Source organism: Thunnus maccoyii, chromosome 10 (genome assembly GCF_910596095.1).
Source record: "Thunnus maccoyii chromosome 10, fThuMac1.1, whole genome shotgun sequence".
Classification (NCBI taxonomy): Eukaryota; Metazoa; Chordata; class Actinopteri; order Scombriformes; family Scombridae; genus Thunnus; species Thunnus maccoyii.
Window position 1 is genome coordinate 2,121,294 of NC_056542.1, and position 12,825 is coordinate 2,134,118.

Here is a 12,825-nt window from a genome sequence, read left to right on the forward strand (position 1 = left end):
CCCAGAAGGATGAATCCTAACAATTTTGGAGTCAATCTGAGCGTTTCTGTAGCGCCACCATCACAACAAAATCTCCACTTGTTCTCGAGACATATCATCAGAATCTAACAGGCATGAGATTCACGCTCCCTAGAAGAAGAAAACCTCCCAAAACACAACTTTTAGGTCCACTTCTGTTTAGGCTCTAAGAAAAGCTAAATCATCTAAAAACAAAAAGAACACTAAAAAGAAACTAAAGAACATCGCTGCCTCCAAAAACTCCATAAATGTTAATTTATTAGGATTTCTTAAACCTGCATTAACTGATGTTTTGTCCACTAGTTTTCATCAGAAACGTGTAGTGAACAACACATCATCAGCTTTTAAGCTGATATGTTGAACTTGTTAGCAAACAGTTGTTTATTTCCACATCCAGCAGTTATGGAGCAACATTATCATTCATGTGGAGTCGTGTTTCTGTCCACCTGGTGAATGTAAGTCCAATATTCACTCTCTTTTAGCTTCTGTTTTTACTCTCTACCAACTCCTGAGGGAAATATCTGGCTCTTTAGCTGCTAAATGCTCCACTATGTTCACCAGCTAGTCTACAGCTAACTGTGTCTGTTTGCCGTTTGGTGTTGAGCAGGTAGTGTACAGTGGCTTTTTTTTTTACAGCTTTTTCTCTGAAAACGACGCTATGAGACGCTGAGAGTGAACCAGAACAGTAAAGTTGCAGCCAGACAGATAAACAATGAGCTGAAACTCACTATAAAGCTCCGTAAAGCCGAGAGGAGCTGCAGAGTCTCTGATAATTCTCTGTAGGTTCATCACTACGAGCCACAACCAACACATTACACTGATGTTAATCACCTGTTCTGCACCACGTGAGACCAAACTCTTTAAATCCTTCACTAATTGTGTTTGTCTTTAATCATAAGTTGCTCCAACTCATTATTTGGACAACACAATAACATGATAAGATCACATATCGATAACGATAAGCTGATAATATTGAACCCAATTATAATCAGTAATTTTTTTTTGTGATGTCAGCTCTGCGTCTGTGAGTGCGCACCCTGCAGGTTGAACAGGGAGCTGCAGTCGGTGGTGGTGTCCGATGGCGCCTGGGTGATGGGCAGCAGGAAGGTTCGGTATCCTCGCAGCAGGCAGCTCATGAAGCGCAGGAACGCCTCCTGGATCTCCAGCTCCAGCTGCTTCTGACGCCTGTAGATCTGATCGTAGTCCGTCAGCAGGAACTCCAGCGTCGCCTCCTCCTGACCGGGAGTGCAAACTGCAGGGAAAAAAATCAAAAAACATCCTGTAAAATGTTGCTAAAAGGAAGAAAATCTATATGAGATTCAATGATTTAAGTGTTTGTAAGGTATTTAATGTTTTTGTCCTTGAAAAAACAAACAAAACATCACTTTTACCACACTGCTGCTTATTTGAAGAGCTTTGTAACTTTATTTTGAAATTTTGGAATAAGAGTCTACACAGTTACTGTTGTTGTTGTACAGGATGAGCTTCTCATATGTTTGGAGTTCACTCACTCTTCTCCAGAGTCTTGTGGAGGTTGGTGAGGGTGTTGAACAGAGTCTTGCCGTGCTTCCTGGGTAACGATCGCCATGACAACGGCTTCTTATCCTCCGACCTGCGACACGAGAGGGAAGGAGAAGTCTTTATATAGGCCGTATTACAGTAAACAGCAACAAAGACAAGATGATGGTGAACTCACATTTTATCATAGGCTGACTTGTGTGCACATGCAACTACAGCGGCGAATCACACAACCCTAACAGATAATAAACTATGTGGATTATTACAAAGTACAGTGACAGGTTATTACAATGTCATGGAGTTGTGTGTTTGTATTGGGGTCAGTATGATGAATCTAAGACCACTTCTAGAGGTGAAATCTTCATTTTTAGTGTGTTTGACGCTGATACATCGTTGTTAAAAGTGAACTGCAGTGATGTTCCACCTCAGCGTGTTTCCGGATGTTCTTTTGTGTCTTTGTGAAATCTGACAAATTGCCTCAAGTGATGTCAGTGAGGCCATTTATCAGACTATAACACGCCTGAATTGCATTGTGGGTAATGTAGGCACCAGGTTTTGGATGATGAAGAAGAATGTTTGTGAACTTTTAAGCTATTTGATGCAGCAGAGAGTTCAGTGTAGTGATGGACTCACTGGAAGATGGTGTTGGTGTCGAGGTCGACACACACCACGTCTGTGGGGGGGTCGTACAGGTCGAAGTAGCTGGAGTGGACGCCCACGATGAAGGGCATGGGCGCCAGCAGCACGTCGGCCATCTGCAGCGGACACAGAGGGATGTAGGGACAGAGCCAGCGCAGAGGGAAACTCATCTGGAGAGAGAGAGAGAGGGAGGGACAGAGCGATTATCGTACTGACCTTAACTGACGTTATATTTAAAAAAACAGCCGGACTGTGTTTGTGTGTCTTACGGAGACGAGGGCCTCGCTGACGGAGGTGAGCACGTCGGGGCGGAGCGAGTGCAGCAGTAGTTTGTGTTCTGTGAGGACGGCGACCAGCAGCGTGCAGGCGTTCTCCGGGCCGAGGTTCTGCAGCAGCTTCAGGAAGCTCGCTCCACTGTGACACACAGAGGTTACACTTCATACACAGACTCCACCCATTCAGGACGCTCCAGGTCACAAATCAACTGCACCATGCATATCAAACAGCTTACAAGCCTGTTTTTTTTTTTTATTGAATTTGATCATTTATAAAGAGAAACATGGTAAACATACATTTTCAAGACCAACAAGACCATTTTCCAGCATGTTAGTTTTTATACATTTCCAGCCTCTATATTTATATTCTGGGGCTCTACTGGAATATCTTTGCATGATTTCCAGTTAAAAACTCCTTATTTATCTTCTACTGGTCCTTTATGCAGCCCCTCAGTTCAGCCTCTGTCTGAAACAGGCCGTTTTAGCTCCTTTCAGGAAGCTTCCTCCGGCTCCGGAGGCTACGTAAACAAACTATAGTAGCAGGATTTCACTTCTTTTTCTCCTTCTTTACTCCAAATGTCAACTTCTCAAATCCATCCGTACATGTTGGAGCTGAATCACATCCAGAATATGAGACTGAACAACGTGAAACAACCTCAGCAACAACGTTTATTGACATGCATGATGAGCTGATGTCATTTGTCTTGTTTGGAAAGTTTAAAAATAAAAACAAAAACATTACAAATGAAGCGTTAAATGCAGGTTGAAGCCTTGACTTTTGTCTTGCAGGCAGCATTTCTACATACAAGTTTTGGACCTTTGACCACGTTTAACATCCGACATGATAACAGGATATAAATAACAGAAAATCACCAAAATAAAAGCAAACAGAATATGTCCATTTGGTAGGTTTGTTTTTAAAATTTTGACATTTCACCTTCTGACTTTCTGAAAGTGAATACGTGTATTTCCTAAAATGTTGAACTGTTTCTAAAACTAATCAAGCTGCTGCTACTAGTATCATTACTACTACTGATACTACTGCAGTACTGATACTACTGATACTACTGCAGTACTGATACTACTGATACTACTGGTACTGCTGCAGTACTGCGGCAGTAAACTGACCTGATAGGGAGAGGAGAGGAGACCGGCTGGCAGAGCAGCAGGTTGTCATACGAAGAGAGCTGCAATACACAAACAGACAGTGTTATTGTTATACACACACACACACACACACACACACACACACACACACACACACACACACACAAACAGAAAAGTACCACCTTAATTGTCCCCATACTGTGATAAAATCATCCATCTGCATGCAGCTCAGCCTTCTGCTAAATAATAATCACACCTGAACCCTGAATTATCATCATCATCAATTAATTATTTATTTTTCCTAATTGAAAGAATTATATCCAGATTTCGCCCGCTGATTGGACAGGATCAATACAGTGATCGATTCTGATTGACTGCAGTTACCCATTTCAGTCTGCGAGCAGATCACCACCTACATCCTGTTGGAGGAGGAAGTTAAAGTATTAAAGTTAGAGATATGAGAATCCTGCGCTGCCTCCATTTAACACTTTTTTTTTCTTCTGCTTGTTTTACATCAAGTATATAAAACATATTAAAACTGTTAAAGCTCCGCTAGTTAATATACAAAATACTGTGTGATGTGAAAATGTCGTCCGCAATTCTGCAGCTTTATAAAACTTTTCAGGCTCCTTTTAGCTCCTAGTTTTGGTTTTGCAGCACATTTACTGTCTGGTTCAGTCAAACAAACAGTGTATTAATAGTTTTAAAGCTTTTGTAATGATTGTGTGTGGGGGAAAAAGGCTTTTATATGTAAAAACTGTGAAGCAACCACCACCTTTTTTTTTTTTTTTTTTACCGACACTGTTGTTATGGTCGTTATTGTGTTTTTCTGCTCCTGCTGGTCATCTGTCTTCTATTATTAACAATAACCGCTCACTCTCTTCCTCACCCCTCTAGTGTGTGCGTGTCTGATTGCGTGCAGGTGGTGCTCCCTGATTGGCCTGGTTGATGCCGGCTCCCGCCCCCCCAATGGAGGCCCATCCTGCTAGTCGTAGTGTGTGTAGGCATGCTCTTCTCCATTAGATGTTCTTGTACATTGTATATTTGCATTAACTTCGGTAGCAGTTTAATTCGTAGAAGTGAGAAGTCTTTTTTTTGTGTGTGAACCTTTTTCTCCTGTTTTTCTTGATTAAGAGTTGGGTTATGATTTGTCTTTTGTTCTTATTTTGTTTCTCGATAGGGAAGTTTAGGACGGGGGTTTAGTTTAGTTTGTTGTTTTGGGGCATTGCTCAACTCCAAAGTTCTGCAAAACAAACTGCTACAGTGAACTCTGATGGTTGTCGGGCTGACCATTCTTGGGCGTGGGAAGAGCGGGGGCTCTAAACATGTTATGTCCAGGTTTCCCTCAGACTGGCGACGTAACGACCGAGCGGCGACAAGCTGTGGTTTTATTGTGAAATGTGTGCTTACTACGACCTTTGGACTACCAACAGGAAAAACAAAAGGGGTTAGTTATGTTCTACCATTACTCTGGAGCTTGTTTTCTGCTCCTTTGTTGAGGAAATGATGTTGTTTTAGCTGTGTGTCATTGTGGGGGTGTTTTATTTTGAAATGTGCGGTGGTTGATGGAGGCAGCTAGCTGTCTCATTAGCTGGAGAGCTAATATCTGCAGGGGGGTTTCTAGTTGGATAGCACTGTTTTTGTTGTGTTGTTGATGTATTAGCAGGAGAAAGGCACTCAGGAATGTGCAAAAATGTCTTTTCCATTGGATTTTTGCGGAAAATCCGGCCCAGATCCTTCACATGGAAATCAGTCCACAGGGCGTCACAGACAATCGAGAAAGTTACATTACTACCGGTTCACTCATTGGCAATAAAAGAACATTAATACATGTAAATTGCTTCACAATTCTACATATAAAACCTTTAACACACTGAAATATTGTTAATATGTGGTGATGTGTTTTTAGATTTTTAGGATCGTATTGTTTAGTTGAGTGTCTTGGGATCATGTTGGATATAAATGCTTTCACTCTAACATGTTTTTGTGTCTTTAATACATAAATATATCATGACATGACACATTTTTAAATTAAAAAAAGATATGATATGACACAGCCCAGTATTCACTATCTTACTAAAGCTAAATAACATGTCATCTGCTGTCTGAGTGGTTTTATTTCTTGATGACCTGACGAAACACGTCTCAGCTTTGAGTTCAGGTCTGTCGGTCTAGTACCTGAACGAGGATGCGAGGCCGCTGGGGGGAGGGAAACGGGACGTTGTGCATGAAGCTGGAGATGTGTCTGCAGAGAGAGAAGACAGGTAACAAATCAATCAAGTATCAATCACACTTCTGTCATAAATATGATTAGTATTTAATCACCCTGAAATCCAAGATCTTTAAATCTGACATTTGGTCTGCAAAAACAAAAAAACAACTTCCCTACGGAGCTTCATGTCAGAAGGTTTTATTATTATCATTATTATTATGATCTTCCTTTACCGGATTAATACTACTAATTATAATAATCTTTATCTATGCAGCACTTTACTTTGGGAAAGTAATTAAACAAGAGCCGGCAACAAAAAGAAAAAATGAAACTGAATAAAACACCCCCCAAAAAAAGGTTTTAAAGTCTGAACCGAAGCGTGCACTGACTTCTCGAGCGGCAGCACGTGCGGTCCGGAGATGGAGTATCTGTAGACGAAGGTGAGGAACTTCTGGAAGACGGTGAAGAAGGGCCAGTGGGAGAGGACGCAGATGCTCTTCTTCACCTGCAGGCTGCGGTTGGTGATGGGCCGCCGGTCGACCACGCTGAGCAGGCCGAGCCTCACGCTCTGCCGCTCCGACAGCAGCTCCCTGGGGAACGACTCGTAGAACTGGATGGCCGCTCCATACACCTGCGGGGGGGGGGGGGGGGGGGGGGGGGGGACAGCGGGGGGCGGGGTTTAACGATATCTGGTGTTTGAAATGGGAGGAAATGTAGCTTTCAGGGATCCATACGGGACACGTCAGGATGCATGTTTATAGTTGAGCAGGTGGAGATTATGGTGGCACACTTTCATTAAGACAACAAAGACAACATGTTAGTCTTTACACACCAAGTCCGTTATTTTCATCTGAAATTGTCGCATGTTAAAAAATAAATACGACATCACGTTGTGTTTATCATGTTGACACACCGACTCCAAAAGTTTCGTCCGTCATTAAAGTTTTCAGAGATCTGCGTTTTTTTGCATCCGTCAAAAGCCTTTACAGAGTTGTTTGACTACTCAGAGCCACCGTACATGCTGGTTAGATGATGCTGGTTAGAGAGACACTAAGGCTGCATTCACACCAAATCAGGCGGTGCAGCGTTCAGCAGCAGGGTCAAGCGGTATATAATAATTTCAGGTTAAATTATTGTTTTTTCTCTTCATGTTCTTGGATCACAAACTTCATTCATACCTCAAATTCTTTTAAAATCTCTCTTATGTGCCACTTAAGAGCAAATATGTTGGTATGAGTGCATGAGGCCTATTGTGTGTGTGTGTGTGTGTTTGTGTGTTTTCGCCCCTCCCACCTTGTCCCCGGAGGCGGAGGTGAGGACGAAGGTGGAGAAAATGGGCAGCTGGTACTTTGTGTTCAGAGGCCAGCTCTCCACAGTGACGCCCATCGGCAGACAGAAGACCGGCACTGACTCTGGCAGAGGAAACGCCTCCAGATCCTCCTCCGGGTAGCGGCTGATCAGACCTACAGAGCGCGCACACACACACACACACACACACACACACACAAACACTACAGTTAACCTATCACTGGCTGCGTTACCATGGCCGTCATACACAAGCTGCAAACACAAAAATATCAACAAAGACAACTCTGAAGACACTTTTAAAACTCTTCCAGTGGACATTTAAACTGTGACGGAGCCTTGATGGAGTCATGATGCAGCCACATGTAACATCTGCCTTCTACATGTTACATTAAACACATTAGTTGAGCTTTAAATGGTCACTATGTCTAATAGCAAAATCTTTAAATATAGAATATCATTTTGTCAGTAATTTTACCTTTATTTAATAGTTGTAAGGTGTACACATTTGTGTTATTTTCATTATTTTATGCTGTTATCTTATATTTAATATTTGGCTACACAGTATCCAAGGTAATGATGCAGCTGTAAAGCATCACCGGGGCAACAAGACAGACCGGGCTTGTATGTAAACCTGTAAATAATAATGTACAGCTGACCTGAGATAGACTTTATTACTAATTATAAATATATTGACATTCAGAGTGATTATCTATGATTCATCTGTATCAATAATCTGTAATATAGTGAGTTATTGATCCTGGTCAAGTTTAGACCGTCGGCCCTGTAATTTGTTATTTAACGGTTATTTAGCTTCGTCACAGAAAACATTTATTAGTATTGTAAGTTTCCTTTGATTATGATTTTATATATTTTATACTGAGACCGGGCTGGTATCCCCCAGATCCTGAAGTGCTTGTAAGAAATGAACAGACATCATTGAATCGACATCGGAGCGTCTTCGTTGGAGTCAACTGACGTTACTAACTGTCAGCCGTTAGTCCACCATCTTCATCATCATCATCACAACACAACGCAGAGACTGTAGGCTGTCACTATTATCAGTAGGGCTGTAGTCAACCGAAGAAGAGCGACAGAGTGCACAGTGAACTTACATTTCTCCGTTTTGCCTCTTCAGGTTGGGCTAACCTATTGTTGCTAACTTTGGAGCTAACCCCATTCACTTTTCCAGCACTTGGGGAAACAACAGACGTGACTTTATTTTAGCATTTATTAACTGTTACACTGGAGTCTGTCCTGTACATTTATTGCCAGCCTGAGAACTTACCGCTAACCTTTTCTTCTGCTCCGCTCGCATCCACCGTCACTTTCCCGCCGCTCTTTCCCGCTCGCTACGCAAACATACTAAGCACTACGCTATTCCTCAACGGAGTTACGCTACCGATATTTAGCGTTAGTTTTGGCATTAAAAAAATATCTTTTGGCCTGGTGGGGGTTTGTTGATATTATTACAGGGGAAACGTTGATTCAGTAAACGTTGAGTACAGTTAGACCCAGCAGTCTCCATCAGGTTGGGCGAGTTCAAAGTTGTGAAAACAACAGGGGTGTTTTGAATACACCCCTGTTGTTTTCACAGGTAATTTGTTAGTCTGTCCCTCCCGCCGCAGGAAATAATGGATTAATCCCGGAAAGCTGTTGATGTAGCACTTTTCTCCTTATGAAAATAAAACAGAGATTATTCAACCAATGAGAATTTAGCCGGACGAGAGCATATCGACCAACTAATCGACCAGTCGACCAGCAGACTACAGCCCTAATTATCAGCAATATAAAGGAAACTTAACTGGGCGTTATAAACTGTGAAGCTAATATAGTCTCCCATTACACACATGCAGCAACGTTGATCAGCTGTTCATTTTTAAACATTTAGCAGATTCACCTGCTTCAGAGGTGCATGAAGAAGAAAGAAAAAAAAAAGTCTGAAAAGGTCAAAACTCCTGTAACACTTTATTGTGAGAAACATGCTCACAATTAGAGCTGCGACGATTAATCTATTAATTGATTAGTTGATCAACAGAAAGTTTATTGCTAACTAAGTTCTCTGCTCCCAGCTTCTCAAATGTGAATATTTTCTGGTGTCTTTAGTCCTCTGATAGTAAATTAAGAGTATTTTATGTTGTATTTTGGACTTTGAGAAGCCAAAAAACAACAAACAAACAAAAATCAACAGATAAATCGATAAGGAAAATAATCGTTAGTTGCAGCTGTAGACACAATATAGTTCTTTATACTACAAGTCTAACAGTAGTTATGACTTTTTCAAACATTTCACAAAGTTCAGATTGAATCAAAGTTCTCACAGCTGTTTAGTAACATTTCTCATTGAGAAACCAGACCATCAAAAAAACCACAGAGTGTGTAAACATTAACTTCTCTCTCAGCTTTTACACACTGACAAACGTAGTATCAGTATTTAAATTCACTGGAGTCTGATAAACATGCAGAGTGATGGATCGATGGATACTCACTGGCCTCGTACACCAGGGCGTTGGCTTTGGCCACGGCTCTCTTGTAGCACACGTACAGAGCTGGACCCCACTGCGCACACACACACACACACAAAACCTACATTAAAACTGTTCAGTCATATTTCATTAAAAACAGTTTTCTTAATAACATTGTAGAAAAGGAACTCAGAGAAAATACATAACATAAACATTTGAATATAATTGATAAGAGGATACTATTTCATTTTTATTTTCATTTCATTTTCTTTATTCATAAAAAGGACAACGTACATTTACATTTATTAATTTAGTACGATGAACAAATAATGTAGATTCAAATCAAGGAGAAGTCATTCAAATATCAATAAAGCTTTCTGTAAAGTGCCAGTGTTGACCAGCCAGCTAATGTGCTAATGCTAATGCTAATGCTAATGCTAACGCTAACTGCAGCCCTTTGACAAGATGTTTTAAATGGAAACAAGCCTTTATTTCTTCTTTCCTTCCATCTTATATTTGACATTAAACGCCTTACATTACAGTTTATAATCTATTAACTTGTTGTACTGGTGGAAAAAACGTTCTTCACTTGAGCGTTTACGGTTATTTTCCTCGTCTGTACTCACCATGCCGGTGTTGAGGTTCTTGTCGACGCGGCAGAAGGTGTGCGGGGCGACCTCGGCCTTGCTGGGCAGCAGCAGCGCGATGTCGGTGACCCCCAGCGTGTGGAGGCCTTGCGAGTCCTGAGCGCGCCGGTACATCAGGAACACGCGGTGAGCCGTCGGGGCGCCGCCGGAGCTCAGGTTGGCCGAACGGCTGTAAGGCGTCGTCTCGATGACCCACCAGCCCTGCTTCAGCTGATCCTTCCCCTCATACAGAACCCTGCAAGGGGGGGGACGGTTTACAACCTCAGACAACCTCACTGTGATGTATATTAACAATAAACCTTCACTTTACCTTCAGACAAACCGATTTGGCAACAATAAATATTAGATTTCACATCTTTGGGACCAGAGTTTATCTTCCAAAATGAATTAAATCTGATGTTTAAAACTCTACAGAGACGTCAGAGCTGCTGGTGCTGCTTCAGAAGTGACCCGTCAGTCTCGTCCAGAGCAAGTACAAGATTCATGTTTGGATATGATGCACGGGTGGTTTGTTAGGAGAATATGTGTGTCTGTATGAGGCTGATGTAGTTTTCCTTTTACTGAAAGAAAAGCATGTACAATAAAAATAAAAAATGTAAACAAAAGGAGAAAAAAAGGGAAGAGATTAAAATGTAGGATGTCAGTAATGAATTAAAAGAATGAGATGTTAGCCAGAGAGTTTGTTTAAAGGGGTCGAGGTGTAGAGGAGGCCAGCTGTCAGGATTTTTGTCCCCAGAAGAAGAAGAAGGCGGCAGCAGCACGGGGGCCTTATTTTGATAAAGTGACCAATTACTGGAAATCTAAACGGTTCATTTCTTGACTTAAAAAGCTGGAGCGTCTTGACTGCTCTTGTCTAGATGTGGCTGTGACTGATATGATGTTAATGTCTTTTAGGGAGGGGTCAGAGAGGTCAGAGGTCAGGAGCTGGAGCTGTTGTTTGATAAGCTCTTATGAAGACAAACTGGCCAGTAGAGACTTGTGACCTTAGGGGATATATAGTCAATTAGTTGATTGAAAGAAAATTAATTAGTAACTATTTTGATCATCAATTAATCGTATAAATCATTTTTCAAGTGAAAATGCCAAATATGTGATGAATCCAGGTTCTCAAAAGTTGATAATTTGCTGCTTTTCATGATCTTAAATGATTGTAAATGTAAAACAAGACATTGGATGAGGCCACTTTATGCTCTCGGATACTGTGATTTTCATTTGTCATTGCATATTAACATTTAACATTTAGCAGATGCCTTTATCCAAAGCGACATAAGCGTGAGGCAACAAGGAAACAAGAGGATCTGACCAGCTGAGGAGAAAGCTCTGAAGTGACAGATGATCATCATATCAGATATCATATCAAACATCAACAAAGTAGTGCAACTAGTGTTTATAAAGTTAAAGAGGCTCAAGTGTTAAAGTGCTCATGAAATCATTTTTTAATTGTTTTCTGATGTTTTATAGGTGATTAATTGATAATGTAAATAATCTTCAGTCTCATTTAAAGATGATTTAATGCTGCGTTTCCATAAAGTGAAGGACTCACTCACAGATTAGAAACAGGATGAATGAATCTTTAGTTGTGTTGGTCGACCTCCAAAAACACATCGGATCCTACATTTAATTACAAGTTTATTTGTTTGTTTATCACTTTTCACTCAGTGGTTGAAAAACATTAAATTAGAGATTAACAATAGGACATTAATTTCACATTTTCCATAATAGATAAAGACGAGCTGCTGAAAACTAGACTTCCAACACCTTCAGGCGTCTCCATGGGTCACATGACCCTCGTCTTGCAGGTCCGTCAAAAGCCCTTTGTGGTGACACATTAAAGTCTCCTGCTGCCCAAACAGCAATTTACCCAGAGACCCTGTTTACACCTGATATTAATATCCGTCTCGGCTGATCCGATCACAAGTGGACAAGCTCTAAATACAGGTGGAGGTGGTCTGGGCCACATGTGGCCACATTCATTCAGACATTCATTTTCAAACAAGTTGAACACGACTTTGGGCGAATAATGAACGAATCTGGTCTTTGAAAACAGAAATGATGTCTGTGTTTATTTGCATATAGAGCGGGGAAGTGAGATCCGAGGAGACGGATGTTAATACCAACTGTTGACAGGACTCCTCCAACTGCAGACAAGGTCAATTATGACTCTTTGTATTATTAATTTTTTTTTATCCATGAAGGTTTTTAATCTTTATAAAACTTTCCCAGAGGCTAGAGAAGCCGTCTGAAACCGTGTGACATCCCGACGTCGGGCCAGCAGGAGAAACACTAATGAGCATGTGCAGTGGCCTGCAAAGTAATTTTTATTCAAGTGAGTACGCGGCAGCTTTGTGTCTGCTATCCAGTTCTTATAATACGTCCATGGTTAAAAGTCCCCCCCCCCCCCCTTCCTTTTTTTGATCGCCATGTCTTTCAAACACAGACCTTCCCTTATTTCCCCTCCGCCTGGACAAAGCTCCTCCAGAGCCACACGGAACGACGTTACACAACAGTTTTCACAGGCTGAAAAAGGACCAACTGGGACCCAGTAAACTGGGACTGATGAGTAAAAAAATCAAAACCTCCTCGATGTCAGCAACACAAAATGATAAAAAGAAGGTAAAATGTAATCTGATGACTAATAC

General features: G+C 41.3%; 1 protein-coding gene across 4 annotated transcripts in view; it reads right to left on the reverse strand.

Moving 5' to 3' along the window:
* Window positions 1-12,825, reverse strand: part of LOC121905347 (DENN domain-containing protein 4B-like) — a 63,162-nt gene that overhangs the window by 23,165 nt on the left and 27,172 nt on the right. The window contains exons 3-12 of one of the 4 annotated variants that reach the window (XM_042423542.1): window positions 10,166-10,421; window positions 9,564-9,633; window positions 7,063-7,232; window positions 6,159-6,400; window positions 5,736-5,802; window positions 3,579-3,637; window positions 2,445-2,589; window positions 2,170-2,345; window positions 1,530-1,630; window positions 1,055-1,270 (exon numbers count right to left, since the gene is read on the reverse strand). In XM_042423542.1, the coding sequence (XP_042279476.1) occupies window positions 1,055-1,270; window positions 1,530-1,630; window positions 2,170-2,345; window positions 2,445-2,589; window positions 3,579-3,637; window positions 5,736-5,802; window positions 6,159-6,400; window positions 7,063-7,232; window positions 9,564-9,633; window positions 10,166-10,421 (1,502 nt within the window). Of the gene's footprint in view, window positions 1-1,054; window positions 1,271-1,529; window positions 1,631-2,169; window positions 2,346-2,444; window positions 2,590-3,578; window positions 3,638-5,735; window positions 5,803-6,158; window positions 6,401-7,062; window positions 7,233-8,189; window positions 8,297-8,362; window positions 8,592-9,563; window positions 9,634-10,165; window positions 10,422-12,825 lie in introns of those variants that run through there. The other 3 variants (XM_042423546.1, XM_042423544.1, XM_042423545.1) reach the window with 3 other exon arrangements.